Source organism: Pleurodeles waltl, chromosome 4_1 (assembly GCF_031143425.1).
Source record: "Pleurodeles waltl isolate 20211129_DDA chromosome 4_1, aPleWal1.hap1.20221129, whole genome shotgun sequence".
In the NCBI taxonomy this organism is placed as follows: domain Eukaryota; kingdom Metazoa; phylum Chordata; class Amphibia; order Caudata; family Salamandridae; genus Pleurodeles; species Pleurodeles waltl.
The window spans coordinates 206,996,438-207,020,265 of NC_090442.1; the positions used below are offsets into that span (position 1 = coordinate 206,996,438).

The window sequence follows — 23,828 nt, forward strand, 5'->3', positions numbered from 1 at the left end:
TGGAAAGCCTCTGCCACACGCATTTAAATGATTTTCTCATTTTACCTCTGACAGTGTAGGTAATTAATTAATTATTTGTTAGAGATAGGCTATTTATACATTTAAAATTTGTAAAATTTACTGGAATTATAAAAAAAAAAAAATCTTTACCATGGAAAATTATTCCAAAGACGAAGGGGCTCAACAGTTTAAAGAAGATTTAGATTCCTTTATTCAGGACTCGGTCCAGAAAGCGTTTTCCTCCTCAATTTCTGATTTTTCCAAGACATTTGAAGCCTCTGTCAAATGTTTATTATCCTCCGCTACCCCTTCCAAAGCCAGGAAAAGAAAGACAGACAATGTAGATGTTAACTCTGACTCTCCGTCAAAAAACATCCCTAACCAACCGTCCACCTCCAGTATTTCCTCTCCCATACAAATGACGATATGGGTGATTCCTACTCTGATAAAGACACGGATAAGGATGATCCAGACATAATGATCTGGTCAGGGCCTGTGGAGAAGAGGCGTAAAACTTCTCTAAATATATTGGGAGAGTCTTCTAAAACCAAACCAAAAAGTACCTTATTGGATTTTGCGGGTCAACCGATGTTTGATCCGTCCCTTATCCGTCACCCTAATTCCACTGAATGGACTCCCTGTGACCATGTCTCTGACTATGTTTTAAAGAATCTTCGACAACCCTTAGACAAATTGGTACGTAATAGACTCAAATCCGACTGCCCTAGACCTTCCCTTCCCAACAACATCACTAATACCCCTGTCATTGACCCAAATATGATAATGTTCTTTACTAAATTTGGGAAAGATCCCAAGAAAGGTGTTGACAGAGCCTGGACCAACTGCCAAGACAGGTTGCTTGACCTCTCTGGCCCTCTCACCAGGATTCTAGATTTGGCAGAAGAAGCCAGAATGGAAGGCAAGAAAGTTGACCCGGTCATCCTTTCCAGTTGGGCCCAACAGGCGATTTGTCTACTTGGCAACACAAACGGCTCAATTGGCGCAAGAAAGACGCAAAAGCTTGCTACTAAAAATCGATCCCAAACTCAATACTCTCGCCGCTAAGGAGATGGGTCCAGAAGCCAACGGCTTGCTGTTTGGAGATTCTTTCATAAAAGAACTCAGTAAATATGTGCAAACCTTTACCTCTATGGACAAAGCGCAGTCTTCCATGCAAAAGATTTTTCATTCTCGTGTTTTTGGAAGAGCCTGCAAAGGCAGGAGCCGCTTTGCCGGCCGATACACCCAGAGAGGTGCAGTCAACCAGACCAGAGGCTCCACTTCCTATCAACAGGAGTGCAAGCCACAGTTCTACCCACAAAGGTATCGTTCCTTCAGACGTGGCTTCAGATCCAGAGGTTCACAAAACTCAGGTAAGCGTTCCTCTTTATGGTGCATTGTTGGTGGGAGGCCGGACGGCATTATTCATAACAAACTGGCAGTCCATGGGTTCTGCAGACAGTCTCAGGCTATCATATAGAACTCTACTCGGCTCCTTTACAACATCATGTTCAAAACCCCTAATATTTTCCAAACAACAAGACACTCTTCTCTCTCAAGAGATTCATTCTCTAATTCTCAAGCACGCGATAGAGCCATGTTTCCCTCATCCTTCAGGCTTCACCAGTACGCTTTTCTTGGTCCAAAAAAAGAACAAAAAAGTTTGTCCTGTCATAAACCTCAAGTTTTTCAACAAATTTGTGGTTTATCGCCATTTCAAGATGGAAACTATTCTCCATCTTCGAGATTCGTTATTGACAAACGATTGGATGGTTCGTTTAGACTTACAAGATGCTTATCTCTCCATTCCCGTTCATCATTCCTTCAGGAAATTTCTACAATTCCAATGGAAGGACCAATTTTACCGTTTTACGTGCCTTCCTTTTGGCCTTTCTTCAGCTCCTTGGTGCTTCACCAAGGTATTAAAGCCGGTGATAACTCACCTGAGAGCACAAGGGGTCAGAATTATACTATACTTAGACGACTTCTTAATTCTACACCAGGACAGATCTTTACTCACACAACAATTAGGCATGTTTGTGTCCCTCCTTCAAAATCTAGGGTTTCTTATAAACAAAGACAAATCCAACCTCATTCCGTCCCATCACATGGAATTTTTGGGGTTTCTCATAGACTCTACCGAGGCTACACTTCATCTTCCGGCTCAAAAGATTTCCCACATAAAAAGGAAATACACTTGGTTCTCAACAAATCACAGCTTACGATCAAAGGTCTGGCCCGCATAATTGGCCTTTTAGCCTCATCTATTCAAGCCATATTTCCAGGTCCCCTTCACTATCGAGCGCTTCAGCGACTAAAAATTCAACATCTCCGCGAAGGCTTCACATACGAGGATCTAATCCTGCTAAATCACGAATCCTGGATCGAACTCCAATGGTGGCTCGACCACCTAGACGCCTCGAATGGCCGGGCAATATTCTCTACAGCACCAGATCTTGTCTTAGAATCCGATGCAAGTCGGACTGGTTGGGGCGCAAGATGCGCTCAGTTCTCGACTGGAGGTTTATGGTAAAGAGAGGAGTCATCTCTGCACATAAACTGTTTAGAGATTCTTGCAGGTTCCTTTGTGCTCCAAACCTTTGCCAAAGACAGGGTAAGTTGTTCTATTCTCCTCCGGATGGACAACCTTTCAGCAGTTCGGTAAATAAATCACCTTGGAGATACTCGGTCAAAACCAGATTTCCCTACGAGCAGAATACCTTCCGGGAAACGTGAACACAATCGCAGATTGGTGCTCCAGATATCTTCAGGACTACAGCGATTGGCGTTTTCACCCGTCTATCTTGCAGTACCGATGGCAAAGGACAGCCAACCTTTCCTTCAGTTCATTTGGAAAGATCAAATGTATCAATTCCTTTGCCTTTCATTTGTGTTTCACCAAGGTGATGAGGACAGAAGTGGTATAGCTGAGAGAGGGGGGAATTCGGTTGATAATTTACCTGGATGATATATTGATTATGTCTCAATTTATGAAGCAACTTCTTCAGGATTTGGAGGTGGTAAAGAGTTTGTTGCTGAGTTTGGGTTTCATTCTGAACAAGGAAAAATTGGTGTTGATTCCAACTTGCTCTTTGAAGTTTCTGGGTTTCCAGATAGACATGCTCAATGTAGTTTTACTTTTGCCAGAAAAGAAGGTGAGCAAGATGAAGGAAATTAGTTTTGTCCTTGGAAGGAATGTTTTGACCCCAAGGGAATTAGCGTGGTTAATAGGTCTGTTACCATTATCAATTCAGCCAGTTTTTCCACGTCCCCTTCATTAATTCAGCCTTGGAAAGGGTAAAAGCAGGAGCTTTGTGAGCAGGCTTATGGCATGGAGACAAAGTAAGCCTGGATCAGGAGGCGAAAGTGGAGTTGATTTGGTGTTTGGAGAATCTGGATGCCTAGAATGGGTGAACAATTTTTGGTTGTACTCCTGATTTTGTTCTGAAATTGGATGGAAGTATGGCAGGTTGGGGTGCACGTTTGGATGAACAGGAAACTGGTGACTTGTTGTCAAATATAGAAAAGGAACAGCACATATATTATTTAACATTAACAGCAGGACTTTATGCTCTCAGGAGTTTCAGTCAAGTATTACAAGGAAGAGCAATATTGCTAAATATGGACAATGTTTCTGCAGTGGCATATATAAATTGATTAAGGGGAACAAGATCATAGAGATTGGCAGAATTAGCAAAATTACTTTGACTATTTTGTTTCAAGCACAAAATCAGTATGAGAGCTGGGTATTTGCCTCGAAAGGAAAATGTAATTGTGGCCTGGAATTTAAGTTTTTTAAAGGATTACAGCGATTGGCAGTAGAATTTGGATTGCTTCAAGTGAATAGATCAGATTTGGGGTCCTTCAGAGATAGATCTCTTTGCGAGCAGATTTACCAGTCATTTCAAGCATTATTTAAGTTGGATGCCAGACCCAGGTGCGCTAGCAGTAGATTCTTTTCTACAAAGTTGAAAAGGAGTGAACACCCCCTCCCTTGACACATTTTGGTAGGCCTGACTTGCTGAATTCCGTCAGAGGAAAACAACTGGTGTTATATTTATCATACAACTTGGAATTCCATTCCTTATGCTAATTTCAGTTTACTCAAGGATCTTAATTTATAATCAGGACCCATGTTCCAAGGAGTTGACTAGAAGCGCAATAACATCTCTAGGATTGCTGAAATGACTTTCCAAAAGCATAACATCCTACAGACTCCTTCAATTACATTTTATTTCGTTGAAGAACTTTGCTTCTTTTTTCTACCATTCTCAGTTAGAGAAGAGGTATCTGGTAATTCACATGTTTAATGTGAAACACTACACCTGGCAAACTTTGATAATGTTGAGTTTGAGCCTAACTGACATTACTGGACCCTATTTCCCACTGACTATGTTTTTCTAGGCATGGTGGAACTCAGATCTTTTGTCACTTGATGAATGAAAGAAGATCCACTGTAAGGGAGCTCACATGTCATTGGTTAACAGGAATCTCTTCCCAGGGGAACCGGGCGCAATTTACAAGATGATACATCTAGGCAGTACACATTCTTAGAAACTAAGTAAAAGTTTGGTTTAGAAAAAACTCCAGGATAAAGGAAGGTGGACAACAAAAAGAGTGTGGACATTTTTGTAGTCTGATATTTTCATGATCCAAGAGGAGTAAAAATATTGCTTCAGTGCATTATTGGAAAATTAGAACAGCACTTTCCTCTGTCTCCTCACATTCAAAAGTTGTCCAATACATTGCTAGAGAGGTCTAGGAGCAAGTTACTTACATTTAGGGTATTCTTTATTGGACAGAATTGGGGTTCACCACACAAAAGGCCTAGCATCTGCTAACCCACATGAAGATATGCCTAACCAATTGGTAAGTTGAGCCATTCAAGAGAGAGAGGTTGTCTACTTTGAGATGCCAAAAGACCTCCCAGAAGTTTGCCTTTATTGTAATAATTTATAATGTAATAATTTATAAAACCCACATAGTGTGACTTACAAAGACACAGCTGGAGTGGAGAATCACTTCAGATATCTTTGATTCCTTACAATTAACTTCTACACTGAAACATATATATTAGGAGTGAATAGAGTTGTTGAAATCATTTAATATGGAGATGAAAGAGCTGAGGGTAGAGTGAAAGAGTAAGGCAATGAATAAGATGTGTAGAGGGAGAGCTTCATTCCCATACGTCAACATACAGCTCAGTCCACTTTAAGTTGTGTTGTGGGTGACCCAAACAAGACCTCATCATAATCCTGTTTTTCTTTGGTTGTTTACTGATGCATATTGTTGTGATCAGGTCTATGCCTTCACTTCTAATCATGCTCTTCATATCGTTCTGTTCTCCTCCACAGGCAACCTTCCTGTTCTCTGTGATTAAATATACACCCCTGACGTACAACAAAACATATGTATACCCATGGTGGGCCAATGCTGTAGGCTGGATGTTGACAATGTCCTCCATAGTCTGTATCCCAATCTGGAGCATCTATAAAATCTACTCTATTAAAGGCTCTTTTACTGAGGTGAGTTCTAACACCTGGTTTGTCAAAGGTATGCTGTCATAACTTGAAAAGCATTGACCTACACTCAGAACCAATAGACCAAATCCCTTTTGTCAAATGTACCATGGTTCAATACAGAAATGTAGAGTAACTACTGACCATTTTATCTGGCAAAAACATTATTCACAATTATTGCATTTGAGGCATCTGATCTCAGAGGAAAAGAATAATTTTCATAAAAGAACTGCTGGACACAATGTCCTAACACACCCTCCTAGAATTTTCATTGACGGTTTGAATCTGCACTTGTGATAGCTGTATAGAGTCCAGAAAACATGGGCCAGAGTTAAAACCTTAACTCAATTACAGCAGTCACTGACAGCCAATGTAGTCCTCCTAAGAGAAGGAGAGTTGTGTTCTGGCCAGAAAACCTTGCAACTGGCAGCCAAATCCTGCATTTGTTTTGCAGTGCCAGGAAAGTGCGGTAGGTTGGAGGTGGATCTGTGTGTTTGATGCTGATGAAGAAAGCAGTGGACTCCATTCATTGTAATTACACAAGATTGCTGTTATTTATGGAACATCAAGGGGGTGCATCAAACAATAATGTTTTGTAAGATTTTGAGTCACAGAGAGAGGGTAGAGCAAAATGTGAAAAAGGAGACTAATAAGGCAGAAATACAAAATAAAGATGATTATAGCAAAGGGAGAATTAATGCACAGTTATCTGTGGCAAAAATACCAAATAAATAATTGGAAGGTTTAATGTGAGGGAGCCAAAATGGAACTTGGTCAACTGACAAATGCTAGGTTAGTTGATCCGGATGGGCTATGTCATAGAATAATTAGAGAGTTTACAGAGGTATTCGCCGAACCAAAAGGAGACATATAATAGTGAAGGGTGTGCTTTTAACCAGGAACATTTGAGTGACACCATATAGACTATGAGAGTGAACCTTGAGTTGTCTATCATGTCACTCATGAATCCTGAGGTGAAAAAAACATCCCCAGTATTCACTTTGTGTCTATCTTTAATGGTAGCTTATGTATGGCCCTTCAAATCATCTATTCCTGTTTTCAACATCTATGCAGGAGAAGAGGAGAAAAGGAAAAAGCCTTCCTTTTGAAAGATAAAAACCTAGCTCCTGCTGACCTCCCCCACCAAAATCTACAGTTAGGCCTTAATTATAACTTTGACAGTAAGTACCACCTAAGTACCGCCTACCACTGCGGCGACGGCTGCCAAAAGACCGTCACTGCGGCTAACACCGATCGGCCATATTATGACCACAGACAGATTTCCGCCACAAGAAGGGCAGAAATCTGGCTGTGGCTACGCTGGCAGACCGTGTTAAGGTGGCGCTGCTACCACCAGCAGCGCCACGCATGTAGACCGCCGCTAGTCGTATTAAGAAAAATAATACGGCCTGGCAGTGTTCTGCTGGCGGTAGCAGTGCCCCGTCCCGTCCCCTGACGGAAGACCCCCTGGATTCAGGTAAGTCAGGTTTCCGACTTGGGGGGGGGGTTTGTGTGTGTGTGTGGGTGTGTGTGCATGAATGTGTGAGTGTGTGCATGCATGCGAATGAGTGTGTAGTTTTACTTGCATGTGTGTGTGTGCATGTGTGAAAATGCGTGTATGAATGCTAATGTGAATGGGTGTCTGCGTGTAAGTTTGGATGTGTGTACGGATGTGTGCGTGATGTGTGCATGAATGAATGGATGCATGCATGCCTGTGTGAGTGAGTGCGTGAATGCGCAGTGTGTGCTTGGGAGTGTGCGTGTATGAGGGAGGGTTGGAAGGGGGTAACGTGGAAGGAGTGGGGTTGTCTGGGGAGTTTTGGGGGGGCCTCCTACCGGTGACTGGGAAGGAATTCCCTGTCACTGGTAGGGCCTACCACCATGGTTTTCGTGGTGTTACGAACTCCACGAAAACCATGGGGGTAGGCAGGGTCATAATGCCGCCTGCGGGACAGTTGCGGCCTCCGGGTTGGAGATTGTTATCTCCAGCCCGGCGGATGCTACCGCCATGGAGGTCAGTGTGGTACACCAGCCTGTTGGTGGTACTACCGCCACATTTCCACCAACCACCGGGGTCATAATGACCCCCTTAATCTCCCACCTTCAAAATTGAATAAAAATTACCTGATGCACTGCCCCTAATCACAACGCTCTCTGTATATAAATGTCCCACCTAAAAAAATACTTGGACTCTTGATGCCCGCTACTACCACCCTCTGTGCTGTTCTGCCTCCTCCCTGCCTGAAGCTAAAGTCCACATTCTCAACTGAGGTGATGTTGCACTAACAACAACTCCCTAAGAGCTGCTGGTCAGTGTGGATTTTTTTCTCTATGAGGGTGTGTCTGCGGAGGCATGGGATGGAAAAATAAATGTTACAACTGCGGGAACCAGCGTTAGTTTTCCACTGTTACATCATAGCAGTTAATATCGCAATTTCAATTTGGTTACTCACATTAATGTCTTCAGTGGAAGCCATATATGGCAGTAGGTTTTAGAGGGGAATTGCTTCTAAAATTAAACACTTTTTCATTGTATTTTATTGAGATTGATATTTGTTGGAAAGTGAATTATTGATAAGGGCAGGTAAGTACTTACACTTAGCAATACGCCACAACCCCCCACTAGGTCCAATCAAGGTCTCAAAAAATTAATCCTGGCTCAACCCTTGGTAACCCTGACCATGAGCAGTTAGGCTTAACTTTGGAGACAGGTGTGTAAAACGTTTAATATCAACAAAACAGTAAATAAGTAAAACACACAACACAATTATTAGAAATGGGGTCTTTGGTTGCCACCTGTCCAAGCAAGGACCCTCACTTTAGTCAGGGTAAAGGAGAAACACACCTGGTTAATCCATTCTCACCTCCTTGGTAGCTTGGCTCAATCAGAAAGGCTTAACCCAGAGACAATGTGTAAAGTATTTGTACCAACACACACAGTAATTTTTTTGTGAAACACTACAGAATGGACACCACGAGGTTTTGAAAAATAGTAAAAATATGACTTCAGTACTTAAAAACACAAAATATAGTGCCTAGAGGCACAAATGCTGCAATCTAATGTTAAAGCCGCATCGTGACAGAGTCGTTTCCCACAATACGACCCTGCTGGCACCATTTACAGAGCCTCACAAAGAGGCGTTGGGTCCTTGCCGCGGAGCGGTGGAGGTAAGGCGGCGTCAGTTGCGTGGAATCGCCCCTTGGCACCTCCGGCAAAGTCAAAGTTCTGTGAAGTCACAATGCTGCAGGGCGAACTCTCGGGTCGCGGTCACATCACAGGGTCAGAGACACTGCGACAGGGTCAAGTGTCACGAACATCAGGTGTACGGCACTCCACTCACGAGTTTGTGCGGATGTCAGTGGCTGAATGAACACTTGGCCTGCGATGTCAGTAGGATCATCGCGCTTCTGCAAGGTCCACGGCTTCAGGTGCAGGCATCATTGCAAGTTTCATACAGCGGTATCCTCTGCAAAGTCGCTCGGAGTCATCTGTTGTTGTTTCACGAGTTTTCACCAGAAATTCATTTCTAGGGGCCCAGGAATTGGAATAGCACCCTTTGACAAGCTAGAGTCCACAGGATGCAGACTCAGAACTGATTGGTGAAGCCTTTGCTGTCCCTGAGGCTTCAAAACAGGAGGCAAGCTCAGTCCAAGCCCAATAAAACACAGTCACAGGCAGGCGCAGTACTTCTCCTCAGCTCTTCTCCTGGAGGGGGTTCCTCTTGAATCCTTGAAGTCATGTGAAATCTGGGATTTTGGCTCCACTACTTATACCCCTTTCTGCCTTTTCAGTTGCCCAACTTCTAAGAAAAGTCTCTGTTGTTTACAGAATCCTGCCTGGCCCAGGCCTGGCTTCATACGCACCCCAGTGGATTGGAGACTGCATTGTGCGAGGGCAGGCACAGCCCTTTCAGGTGTAAGTGACCACTCCTTCCGCCACTCTAGCCCAGATGGCCCATCAGGATATGGAGGCTACACCCCAGCACCCTTTGTGTTAATGTCCAGTGGAGATGTGCAAACAGCCCAACTGTCAGTAAGACCCAGACAAGGAATCCACAAACAGGCAAAGTCACAGAATGGTGTAAGCAAGAAAATGCCTTCTTTCTAAAAGTGGCATTTTCAAACTAACAATCCAAAAACCACCTTCACTAAAAATTTTAGTTTTAAATTGTGACTCCAGAGACCACAAACTCCATTCTTCTATCTGCTCTCAAAGGGAAACTTCACTTTCAGAATATGTAAAGGCAGCCCCCATGTTAACTTATGAGAGAGATAGGCCTTTCAACAGTGAAAACTGAATTTGGCGGTATTTTACTGTTAGGCCATGTAAAAACACACAAGTACATGTCCTACCTTTAACATACACTGCTCCCTGCCCATGTTTAGGCTTGGCAAGTGGGTATACTTGCCTAGTGTAATTGGCAGTGTAAAAACTGCACACACAGACACTGCAGTGGCAGGTCTGAGCCACATGTAAAGGGCTACTTGTGTGGGTGGCATAATCAGTGCTGCAGACCCATTAGAAACATTCAATGTATGTACCCTAGTCACTTATAGTGCACTTTAGTAGTGAATTACTAGTAAATCAAATATGCCTATCATGGAGAAGTTAATCACACAACACCATTTACACAGAGAGCATATGCACTTCAGCACTAGTTAGCAGTGATAAAGTGCACAGTCCTAAAACCAACAAAACTGGCCAGACAAAATAGGAGGAATTAAGCAAAACTTTTGGGGGTGACCCTGCAAAAAGGACCAGGTTCAACAACAATAAAAATCCAACACCAATTTATAAAAATATATTTTATTTCAATCTTTAAAATGACACTAAAATGACAAAAATCCAATAAAAGGGAACCTGAGATATACATTTTTAAAGATTAAGGGCCTTATGACAACTTTGGTGGTCTATAGACTGCCACCCTCGCAGTGGTAGTCTGGACCACTGCCAATGTGACGGTCCGACCACCACATTACAACTCTGCAGCTCCACCAGGTTCTCAGATCCTGATGGTGGTGGCGGTCCTAATCCGCCTGCGCAGCACTGCAGGCAGTGCTACTCTGAGGATTATGACCTCCTTCTCTGCCAGCGGTTTCATGGCAGTACCAACCCCATGAAAAGGATGGCAGAAAACAGATGTAAGGGGCACCGGGGGGGCCCCTGCAACGCCCATGCACTTGGCATGGGCAGTGCGGTGGCCCCCCTGGACAGCACTCTCACAATGTTCACTGTCTGCTTTGCACCCTGCGGGCTACAGCATTGCCGCCGGCTCAATTACGAGCCAGAGAGAATGCTCTAACCTGTTTCCCACTAGGCCAGTGGGTGAACACCTAGGTTTCCACCTGCCGACCTAGCAGGAAACCCATAACAGCTCTGACAGGGAGGTCGCCGCGTAGGCGGTGGCCACCCTGTTCAGAGTTTGGTGAATGAAGTTTTACTTCCTCCAAACTCATAATGGGGCCCTTAATATTTTCTAGTGCTTAGAAATCTAAAGCTCCACTTTGGACATCTGGTCGCACTCGACCGGGGCGAAATCAAATGTTGAGGCTGACTGCAATGGAGCCTTTCTTGGCTACAATGAGCAGGAGGCCTCGGTTAAGGTTTTACCTTCACACTTAGTTGTTTTCTTGAAGATTTTTTCTTGACTGAGACAAAGTCACAAGTTGAGGCTGACCTCGCTGGAACCCTCTTCAGATATGCTGTGTGGGAGGCCTCAGTCACGCTTTCTACGTTCAGACGGCAATCTTCGCCCGGGACCAAGTCAAAAGTTGAAGCCAACCTCGATGGAGCCCTCCTCGGATACATTGCACAGAAAGCCTCGGTCAAACGTTTAGCTCCAGACTTAGAAACATTTCTGGGGCTTTTCTTCCCCTAAATTGGATGACCCTTCTCAGCAAGCCAATTCCAATGTACCAACATCAGATTACCTTTCCATTAGCCTCTGGTCAAATCTTGGAAGTCTGGGGCTCAGGAACTTTTCATTGGGACGAACCTGCAAGTAAGGCCGGGTCACGGTTGATGTTGGCCGGCTTGACTAACGACTTCGGGTCGGGCCACTTATGGAGATTTTTTCTAACGTTGCTCCAAACTTCTCCAGACTTCTGGATCTTCTTCCAGAAGTACTTTTAAGGTCCTTCAGGTGTTCACAGCTCGCCCCAAGTTCCCAGAAGCTCTGAGTTACTCCTTGGGGGGACGGAACTCCAACTCCCAGAATGCACCTGGTTCAAATCTTGAAATGACCACTGGCCACTGGTCAGCTGGGCTATTTTTGCAGAACTTGATAAAGGGGACTCTGGTCAGCTCCTTTCTACCTGTAGCTTACAGAGCGTCCCTTCTTGAGGTTATAGAAATAATATAAAGTCCTTTTCTTGATGAAGTCCAAAGTGTGCAGCTGGTGCAGTCCTTCTCAGGGCAGTGTCCAGGTGCAGGCTAGGGGACTAGCAGAGCAGTCCTTCTTTTGATCTTGTTCCAGTAGGGATCTGAAGTGGGGTGCAACTCTGCCATATTTATCCTTGCCCTGAGGTTGAAAGCAGGGAGGTGCTTCTGTCCAATCATGTGCAAGCCATCACCCTCTTGAGTGACCACTTGGGAAGTGTAGCACAAATCAATCCCAGGGAGCAAAATTGCTCCAAAATACAAGATGGCAAAAATTCAGCCTTAGAGTTTAGATCTGGCTGAGCCCACCCGCTGGTGTTGCTAAGTTTCCCTTAACACACTCCTTTTAAGGCCTCTCTTAATGTAATCAGGAGGCACCTTATTGTCTGTGGCAGCAGGAAATCGGGGAGGTCCAGTTGCTGTCCCAAATGTCCTCCCCCCCTTTGAAGTCCAGTTCGGCTGCTTTCCCCCCATCCTGATCTACCATCTGCTGAGGCAGATCTCCTCCCACCAGATGCTCCTTTTGTTTCAGCCCAGGCCACTTCACACCTCATCAAGTCAGCCTGGCTCAGGCTGATAGAGGATGACCATTCAGAGAAAGGTGCTACAGGGCTGAAGTAGGTCACTTGTAGCAAGAGTTCTAAAACTCTTTCCCTGTTCAAGTTATTTTAAATTCAACAGTGGCAATTTGTTGGATTTATTATAACTTTTAATTTTATACTAAACTTGCTATACTTAGCTCCTTCCTTTGGAAAATAGGACTTTATTATTTAAAATAAAGTATCTCCATGTTAGCCTATAGACCCCATTCACTAGAATGGGGCAAAAGAATGTGGCTATTTTTCCCTTTCCAGGGCTTACAAAAACGTATTTATTAACGGCTCTGCTTATAGTTACATTGCACCCAACCCTGGGGCACTTAGGGCATACCCTATGGGTGACATATGAAAAAATAAGGTAGCTTAGGACTTTAGAAGTACTTTTAATTCCAAAGTCGAATCTGATGTAAACTTTAATTTAGAAGAAGCCAGAAAGGCAGGTCTGCCTTTAAAATGACACTTACACCACAGTTCAACTATGGGTGTACTACCTATGCTTGGGCCCCTAAACTTACATGCCCTAAAATATACTAGGGACTTATATGTAGGTTGGTACAGCCAATTATAATTAATCTAATTTGTATACACCATTTTAATCAGAGCACAGGCCCTGGGACTGTTTAGCAGTGCCCAGGGCACCATCAGAGTATTAAAAACACCGCTATGAGTGGAAAATGGGGGCAGAAAGTTAGGGGGCATCTGCCCCCCCCCCCAGCCAACACGCCCAGGAGATGCAGCTCAACCCTGGGAGAGTCCTCCTGACTTGTCAGGCAAGGTAGACAGTGAAGAAAACTGGGCGGTCCTTTTGCAGGGCCTACTCTGCATTACATCCTCCTATCATGGTCATTCCCTATGAGTAGTGAACTCATCCCAACAGGAAAGGAACCCATTTTAAAATAAAGCTTCCCTCTAGGGGGGTCTTCCTCCTCTCTCTGTGCCAGTTTTGGTAGTGAGGTGCCCACCCCCCTATCCCTAACTTTGCTTGTGCAACACCTAGCTTACCAACAGAAGTTATCAAGCACTTGAGCAAACCCAACATAACCTACAGGGTCAAGGTACCAACTTTGCTTTTGGCCCTGGGGTCTGCCTCCCAAACCAACTGCAGTGCTGCCATGAAAGCCAGCACCCAGCAGAGGCTACTGAAAGCTGTCAGAACCACACCCTAAGCTCTCCCCAATAGGTGGGTGAGCTGTTTTAGGGGCAAATGTGGGGCCTGGCACCTCTCTTGCTGTTTAGAGTAGGAGTTTACCACATCCTGTTGCAGACACCTTTCCTCCACTCTCCCGTCTGTCAGTGCACGGCAACACCATGCAGTCGGGCAGCTGCCTGACTACTCAGGACTGCCTCTCCCATGCCAACTCTAGGCACCCCCTTACTGGGGCTGAAGGCCTTTGGCTCACTGGACCTCTCTTTAAGAGTGGCCTGTCCTTCGTCTTCTTCTTCATGTCTTCTTCTTCACTTTTCTTGGCAATCCCTGTCTCCTAACTGTAGGGTCTGGATCCCCAGGAATTTGGTTTTGGAGGGGCGCCCTGGGCAACTGCCCCATCTGTTATCAGACTCACCTCTGGGAGATCACTGCCCAGAATACAATCTAATGGGAGGTCAGCACTGACCACCACCTTTTACCAGTCTAGGGTACCCTCCATGGGCACCATGGCTACAGGTTTGGTGGTGTCCTCACCTGTGGCTACCCTGACATACTTGTCTGGGGACACCAATTGGTCACTCACCATGGTGTGACTGGAACGTGTCTCTCAGGCCAGTGGTAGGAATCCCATTCCCCTTAATGGAGTGGACCTGTCTCCAAGCCCAATGCTATGAGGACCTCATCATCTGAGCCCTCCCCCATGGCTACACTGGATAGCCCAGTACTAACCACCTTCTTGGAACAGGCCACATCACCCCTGAAGTGGCCTGTCAGCTGACAGTCAAAGCAGGCTCCGTTATCCAAAAGCTTTTTTAACCCTGGGTCTCCATGCTTCTCCTTGTCAGAGTGGGAGTGGGATTCACTCTCCTCCTTCTTAGGGTTCTGGGGTACAGAGGGAGTCTATGTGGTGGGATAATCACCTCCCCCCTTAGGATTTTGTGGACTTGACCCCCCTTCTTACATTCTCCCCCTGGGACTTGATAACCACTCCGGCTCTCAACCAGTCATCAGCTGCCTCCCCCAACTGTCTGGAGCTGGACGGCTTTGAAGCCTCTAGATACTGGCATAACTTCTCTGAGATACAATTGGTCAAGGTGTGCTCATGGTAAAATTGTATAGGCCCTCATAAGTACTTACTTGGTTATCCTGTATCCAGCCCTTCTGTGCCTTAACTGAGATGTCCACAAAGTCAACCCACGACTAGGTATTGACCATCTTGGTGGTCCTAAGCTTTATCCTGTACTGATCGGGGTGTGACCAAATGTCTGGACTAAGCACTTCTTAATATTGGGATAGGACTCTGTCTCATGCTCTGCTAGGTTCAGGAGACTATCCCTTCCAGATACTGGGATCAACTCCCATAGGAGTGAACCCAAGTACTGAGGCTTAATCCTCCTCATAATGAGATCCCTCTCAAAGGCTGTCAACCACTTGTCTATGTAATTCCCCTCTTAATAAAAAGGAACAACCCCTTGGGTTGTCTGGGGCACCACCCACCCCTGGACACCTCAACCTCTATGTCGCTGCCACCATCTCTTTGTTCACCCTTTACCCACTTCTTCTTCTCCGAGGTCAACTTTTCTGCCTCCAACGCTATGTAGGCTACCTGGGCCTCAAGTTCCCTCTTCCTGAGGACCAGTTCTGCTTCTTTTTGGGTGGGTACCACAGACCCTCCTTTCCCACTAGCTCTGGATGGGGTCCTAACTACTGAATTAAATGAAAAGCACTCATCATCCTCCTCTAGGAGGTTGGAGAAGACATTTTCCCCCTCCCTTCCCATCTCTGAAGCTTTTTTCTGCCTCCACCTGCACTACCCACGCTTCAAGTGACTGAATCATCACAGCCTTCCTAAGGTTGTTAGCAACAAGCAATCCCCTCTTTCTGCACAACACCCTAAGCTTAGCTGTAGTGAGTGTGGGTAGGCTAGCCAGATCAAGTTCCATGGTATCCCTAGTTTTGGATCACTAAAAGAAATTGACACCAATTGATCAGAACAATTTAGAACGATCGATACCAAAGGATTAACAAATTATTCTAAATTTGAAAATTCAAAAATAATTTTGCTCTAAGTCAATTTTGAGGAGTCACCAGTAGAGGCCAACCTCGCTGGAGCCCTGTGAATATACTGCGCGGGAGGCCTCGGTCAAGTTTTCTACGTTCTGACCTAGATACTTTTTCAGGATGGAAACCTTCATGGTGTCCTCCTCGGATACACTGCACAGGAAGCCTTGATCAAACATTTTCCTTTGGACAATATTGCACATTCATACCACTTATAGTGGTAGGAAATTATTGATACACCAAAGTCTTATTAAACAGCCCTGCCTAGTGCCACGCATCTCATGTTAGAATAACGCTTTTTTGGTCATTTTTCCGCATTAGCTGAGATTGTCATGCGAAAGAACCGTGTCCAGAAGTGGGGTAAAACCGTGTAGTTCCAGTTTCTCACTTTGCTGGAAGCTATGAGTTCTGTGTATCAAAGGCCACAAGGTGGTGCTAGTGTACAATAGGAGGTAAAGGATTCTCAATATATTGCGAGAAAATACGTAACCTACTGATATTTATATGGTTCCCTCATCTTCATTGCTTGATTTTGCTGTCGAGAAAGTGTCTCTCATAGTCATTGAAATGTCACTCATAATTACACTGAAATTATGAAAATGTCACAGATGGCAATCTGAAACCTTGGCAGCTATGATTAAATTTCTGCATTGAATTGGAGTGGAGAAGAGAGAAAGGGAGGGTAGGTTAGGGTAGGGGATAAGAAGAGAGGAAGACAGAGAAGGAGAGATATTCACACATGCAAGCTAGGGCCATGGGGAAACAGTTAAAATCAGTGGCGTAAATAAACTTGAGGGGGCCTCCACTGCAAAGTGCCTGGAGGGGGGCCCTGAACCCAATCAGGGGCTTGTCACCCCTGCACAGTTCACTGTGCTGAGGGGGCCCCCTGGAGCGCTGGCCTCCCCCCACACCCTGGGGACTACGGGTGCCTTTGTTACGTCACTGGTAAAAATCATAGTTTCTGTAGCACCCCCCTGACGGGTTACTTAACTAGACAAAAGTCAGTAGTCAGATTTCAGATTTTTTTTTTTTTTTAACGAGCCAGGACCAAATGACACCTTCGGCTTCCACTACAATTAAGCTACAATCGCAGACTTGTGTTACTGTATGCAAATATACAATAACATTTCAGCTGGTCTGGCTCGACCACTGGGGCATGTACTAATCACCACTCACCATACTACACAGGACCGCTCACAGTGTGATTCTTTGAACAAACACCAATGGCTTATCCTTGCTTTGCAGAGGTTGCACCAGCTCACCAGTCCAGACGTGGAACTGCCTCAGAGACTGCTCAAGCCAGAAATCATCTCAGATCCATCGCAGCGACCTTCAGAGACAGTTCACCGAGCTACGGCAGACCACGATTCAAACTGTTAAGACACGGTGAAAGACTGATGTTCATCAATTGTTTTTCTTACTACTAGTGCAATTATTTCACTCCTTGTCATCACCTTCCAGCTAACCTTGATCAGAAAGTATACGTGATGATTTTGGGAACAGTGTAACTAGTTTCCTGCCTAGTAATATTTCATAGAGTACTTATTTGTGTGCATTTCTTCCTACATACTTGACTTCAGAGGAAAAATTCAGACAGCTTACATCCAAATGCATTTGGAACCTAGAGTACAATTGACATCAGTAAGGAATCCACAGAACCTATAAACATTCCGTGGATATTTGTTGTTTTGCAACCCACACACTTACATTGAAGAATTGTACCTACTCATTCAATTAAATCTGTTTGAATTAAAAAACGCTGTCTCCTTATTTGTGTTATCCCAGTTTGCGCATTGTTTTTTGTGACCTATGCTTGTCTGAGTCTGCTATCAGGATTAGGCCCCAATGGTACCTCTCAATATGTCCTGCTGTCAAAGTGAGTCACTAATATGCCAGTCTACAGTGGATTGATCTAAAGTTAAGTGAAAGAGTTAAAAAGTAAACATTGTGGTTAACTGCTTTCATTCAGTGATTCACTATTGTTGCGCTCAACACACCTACATCACACATACAATGGAGTCATTTTTGATTCTGCACTAAGGTAATGCAAAGTATTGTGTTGCACTTGTTTGCATAAAGGAGACGTCCCATGGGTGGTAAATGAGCGCGCCCATGAAACCACCTTGTAGACAGGGCTTTGTGCAAAAAATGTCCTCGCTCGAGCAAGTGCAAAGTTTTCAAAATATGTACGTGTTCTATGCTGGACAGCACGCATACAAAGTGGGAAACATTTTAAAAGTATGTTGTACTGGAAAAGTAGCCTTCAGTACAAAACGTGGGTTAGACATAATAAAGCAATTTTGTGCTATAATGCAAAATTGTGTGAATGGGGATAGGCAGCAAGAAAGTGCACCAGCACAGGCGGTTACAGCAGCAGTGCCATATCTTAGTAAACTGGGGATGTCCTGCTCTCTCTCTCTTTCACACAACGCAGCCCAGCAGCTTTGGTTATTATGCTGGGATGCAAAAAAGTAAATTTGGCTGAGCTTAGTCTGCACTCCCACTGGTAGATAGACATTGAGGAGTGCATTTACTAAACTTTAAGGCAACCCAGGGCATCAGGCAAAATTGCTGTGCTGCATTGCGTGAAAGGGAGAGAGCAGAAATGCTCCATATTTACAAAGAAATGGAGCATTTCTCGTTGTGCTGTACACTGTAAGCAGACTAGCACCAATGTAAGCACCCTTGCACCACCGTGCAAAGTTGCCTGCATTACAGGCAGGATTGTTTTTGTGCAGGAAGGAACACTTTCCAGCACAAAATCAATTCTTAGCGTAATTTTCCTCGTTTTATGTGTGCTGCAGAATACAGCACACGTGGAAAGAGGAAATAATGAGTAGTAAAGATGTTTCTCCTTGTTACGTATCACTTGGGAAGGCATAGAATTTAGTGTAGTCCTAGGTTTACAAGTTTTTGTAAATCTAGGAATGTGACAAAATCTATTGGTGGATTCATGGAGATGCCAATGGTCCACACAAGAAACACCTCCCAAGTTGAAATGTAATGTAACACATCTGAAGCAGCTGCCTTGTGTTACATTTCTTTACAAAGTCATGCAAGGCCATTCAAATCAGGCCTTGTATTAGTAAACATTACTGAAGCCTTTGCACTGACCTTGCATCGCCTTGTGTGATTCAAGGACAACAGGACAATGCAAAGGATTCATAAATTTGACCCTCTATTAGATTTCAAACCTTCCTCAATGTTCTGTTATTTCAAGCTGCAAGTCTTGCAAGTGTTACTCTTTGCACATGGACACTGACAATATCTCAGGTGAAGATTACACTCTTACATCATACATTTCTGACCACTACTATTTGATATTGTTTTTTATATTTAATTCATTTTTTCATAAACCGTAGTCAATTATTCACCATTCTCCTAGATCTTTTGCAAGTCTAACAGAAAAGAACAAAGTTGTGCATGAAAATATTTTTAAAAAGCATAACATACATGTGAAATGGAAATGGTATATGCCACTTAATATCCAACATGTACGTCAATGTCCTGACACAGTAGTTCTAGTTTATTTCACAAGGTATATGTCTTTCCAAATTTAGGCCCTCATTATGATCTGGGCGGTCGTGCACCGCCATGCCGGTGGTGGTGGTATGACCTCCGACGGCATGGCAGTGCTCGACCACCATATAATGATGCAAGTAGTGAACTGGCTGCAAAGCAGCCAGCTCACGACCACCCACCGCCAGGGCTGAGTCGACTGCTGGGCTGAAGGTAGCCACCTTTAACACGGCAGTTGACCATAGACCACCAGTGGGATAATGATCCCATTTCCACCAGGGATTTCCTGGCGGAAAGCATACTGGTGACAGTAGTTCTTATTCCTGTCACCAGTATGTGACTTGCCAGCACCCCCACTGCCACAACCCCCGCCCACCCTCCCAAGCTGCTAGACCCCACCAACCCCCCGAACCCGAAAAATCAACCCTCACCCCTCCTCCCCTCGATCTCCCTGTAGGCCCTCCCAACCACCCTCACCCACCCCCCCACATCTGCTCAGGCCCCCCACCTTCCTTCTCAGACAGCACGTACCTTTTCCGTGTCGCTGCTCCGAGAGGGAACGGGCGCCCTGGATGCTGCTCCGCCAGCAGCACGTCATCTCCATTCACCGCCACGTCTATTATTGCATCATAATAGGCATGGCGGTGTCTGGATGACTTGGCGGTGAGGTTGGAGCTGCATCCACCTCCGCCACCGACCGCCAGTATGGCCTCTGGCGGTTCACACCGCCATCAATGGCGGTGTGCCACTAGGCATCATTATATGGCGGTCATAGGACCACCAGCAATGGCGATCCTGCCGTGGCAGTGATCTCGGCGGCCCACTGTGCGGACCGCCAAGATCATAATGAGGTCCTTAGTAGCACAACATTAAAGTCCTGTGTATGTAAATTAAGATTTCTCTTTTTTTGAGTACATAGGCAAGAAGCTTGCCTCTCTTGATATGTGTATACTGACATACGTAATTAGTTTCACAAGGTTTCATTCACTGTTGTTACCAAATTTGAAATTACAGTAGTCTAGCACTGTTTTCTTGACAGTATCTCAGTCTGAATCATATGGTAAATCCTGAGTATATGAAAGCGATATTCATAGCGTTGCATCTTTTTTTGGCATGTTTTGCACCCTTTTCGGCTGCAAATTATACACAAGACAGTTAAACGATAGCTCTGTGTTTTATATTTGAGACTATTATTGGCTTTTCGTATCTATCTCGTTGCATATCCAGCCATTTTAATATAACAGAGATTTGCAATTGCATAATGATGAGACTGTATTTTGTATTACTATAACATCCTTAAAAGTATCATCATTGAATAATCTCAGATATAAACAGGTACAAACTATATATGTGGCATAATCTCAAATGTAATCTAGTCAAAATTATATCTCAAATGTAACATTGAACAAATTACATTTAGCATACTCAATGTTACATGCATAGCAGGTTGAATAGATTATTTAAAAACATTTATTCAATAAATAGCAAAAACATTACATTTAGAATTATATTCCTCATTAGAACACTGGATTATTGGGAGCTCCATTGAAGACATTGAAGTGCTCTGGGCTCTAATGGCTGATAACAGCCTGGAGCTCCAACATTCCGATGTTTGTATCACGGCAACAGCTGTCGAGCTCCATGAGGCCATGTGGCAGAATGTTCTAATACCCTTATAGCCCGCCGTACCTAGGCCATACTGGCCATTAGAGGTCCACTCCCTTGTTAAATGCCCTAGCCTTCAGCTCAGGCCTTTAATGCTGGAGCGGCCCTTTAATGGCCAGTATAGCCCACTATGGCAGCGTCCGCCCCCCCGCCCCCCTTGTCGCTGCTTCCTCTCTTTGTCTCCTCCCCTCTTTTCACCAGTTTTTTCCTTTTCGGGCCTTCCTTCCCCCCCACCCCTTCCCCTTTTTCCTGGGCCCAAACGCGGTTTTCTACACCCGGCTCTAGTTCAACCGCCTGCAACCGGGGACACCACTCCCCAGCGCAGGCTTAGCATTGCACTCACGCAACACTTTTCACGATACCTCCCGAGCCTGGAGACCACAATCCCCAGACTCCTTAGCGCGGGCGCACCGCCTCGGGACGCCGGGAACTCAGTTTCCCAGCGTCCTGGAACAGCGAACAGCGTCACTTGACCAGCACCCAGGTCTTCGAGATCAGCTCCTGCCAGATTGAGTAAATACTCACAGGTGTCCTCCATTCGGCTGCTGGTACATTTACCGCTCCCGCGCTGGACCACACACCTCAAGCGGTCCAGTGAGGGGTTGGGCTAGGTGCACAGCGAGCGCCTCCTTTGATGTAGTAAGTGCAGCAGCACTTACTTTACGGCGATTCTTCCTCTGTCCTGGACCTCCAGCCACACCACAGATAAGCCAGAGTGCCTGGTTGTTTGCACAGAGAGATAATGTGTGTTTCAGTGCGTGTGTATTGCTTTATTAGTTTTTAATACTTGAGGCAGTTGAACTCTAACTTTATTTTATTGTATTTAACGCTCTCTGGTCTTTTCCACCACTGATAACTAGTTAGTGTGTTTCAGATTCTTTACTTAAGGTATCTCCACAGCCCCCAGCTTGCAACAAGGGCTGGATTTATCTTTCTCAATCCGCCAGCATTAAGGGCACATCCTGTGTCTTACAGATCAGATGCTCTTCAACCTCAGTGTTAGGGGACCCCCTGAACCGGACAGTTAATTTTTATATCTCCTGACAGATGTTGTCTGTGTCTCTATTCCTTTTCCTCCCCCCCGCTAGAGTGTGACTATAAGGGGACACTCCCCCTCCTGGAATCTGAGGCCAGTTGCCTCAATCATTAGGATAAGGTTACTTTTCTTTCCATTTTACAGAACTGTGTTTTCACTGTGTGCTCCGCATGACTTTGGCTTGCTGTGGCACCCTTTCTATTTTATATTTAATTATATTATTCAGTGTGTTTTGCTGTGTTGTGTTGTTGAGTTAACGTCACTTCCGTTTTCTATCTCTTCAGGCCTCTGCGTGGTAGTCCCTTGCTACAGGTAGGCCCTCTCAATCAATATATTTTCCCCCCCTTTTTTATGAGGGGAGGCTCATCTATCTGCACCTTGCATGATGGTTAGGGATCCTAGGCCCTGAAGAATGCCCCTAGACCTTCCACGGCTCATAGTAGAGGGCAGAAACATGTCGGCCAAATTTTAGTGAGGTGACCCAGTGAGTCCTTGTTCTCACCGTGGTGTCCCGTCCTGTTTTTAGTCGCACCAGCAGTTACCACTATTAAAAGTGTAGACTACACACAGGTAATTGCCAAGGTGTTTTTACATCCACGTAGTTTAGCTGTATCCCATTATCTCCAGATAAAATATATTTACGCACTCCCTCCCGTTCTTTTAACGGTGAGGTTGAGTCCATCCAGGTGGTACTATCCTATCTGGGTGGGGCTAGGTGGTCAAATGATGAAGCATGACACTATATAGTGTGTGAGACCACCTAGTCCGTAAAAGGAAATCCCCCCTTCCCTCCCTCACCCTACACAGCACCCACACCACGCATTTCTAAACCCAGCGAGGTCTAGGAGCCCACGGTTAATCTCTTGTGAACTGAGCTCCACATCGTTGGCGAACCCCATACCTTTTTGTGGTAACTAGTTTTCAGAACTGCCAGGATGTGGTAGGTTTTTCTGGGTTGCTGCAGAGCCCAAATACCACATCTACCCACATTGTCAAATCAAGTAATTTGTTTATGTCTCCATGTTGTGTTTTGAGCCCTTTTCTGTTGTGAGACCCATTTGTATGGGAAGATGTGAGGGAACATTGGGTATTAGGAAACGTCTGAATCCAGCAGATGTCAGAACCTTCCCTCAGACAAATGTGAGGAAAATGTGTGTGTTTAGTTTGAGATTTTCATTGCATTGTGTGTAGGAAACCATTGTGGGATCCATGCGAGGCACACCACCATGGAGTCCCCTTGTATCTAATTTACAAAAAAATCTTTGCAGGTTTTCAAAAGAGATAATGCACATGTTGCCAGTGAAAGTCAGAAAAGACAAATATTAATACACACCTATTCACTTCTGTAGTCCACACACATACTGATTATATTAGGCATGAGGGTAAGTGAAAAGTAAAAATTGCAAATTCTGCTAATACATGATTTCACAAAACTGAAAGCACAGAAATCACTGGTAATAAGATCATTGTAATTTCAGAATACCGAACCTATAACTTTAAGCTCGTGAACTGTAAAGTCACATCATACACCACCAGTTTTAAAGGCCATTCATGGGCCTTTCATGCATCACACACAGAAAGCCATTCACACCGCCAGCTGCAGGCCCAACACAAGAAAACACTCACATCAACAAATGGCACCATTCAAGGGTCCTTCGCTTTCATATACCCAATCACACCACCAATAACTCAGATATCAGCCAACACACCACCGTCAACTCATTGCACACACTTAAAATGTCAGCCAACTGTCGCTAAACACACACACTGCAAGTCAAGTACCACTAAATACACACCACCAGAACAACTAACCATGGTTAGATCCACAACAGGTATTACTAAACAAAACAAGCAATTGATTACCGGGTCTCTAAACAGAAGGTATATAACAATATAGACCATA

General features: G+C 44.7%; 1 protein-coding gene across 1 annotated transcript in view; it reads left to right on the forward strand.

Annotated features, from left to right (window-relative positions):
- The window catches only part of LOC138287580 (sodium- and chloride-dependent GABA transporter 2-like), a 769,612-nt gene extending 752,198 nt beyond the window's left edge, over positions 1–17,414 (forward strand). Inside the window, exons 14-15 of the mRNA XM_069228139.1 lie at positions 5,355–5,525; positions 16,951–17,414. Coding sequence (XP_069084240.1) covers positions 5,355–5,525; positions 16,951–17,085 — 306 coding nt within the window. The 3' untranslated portion in view covers positions 17,086–17,414. The remainder of the gene's footprint in view (positions 1–5,354; positions 5,526–16,950) is intronic.
- The last annotated feature ends 6,414 nt before the right edge of the window (positions 17,415–23,828 follow it).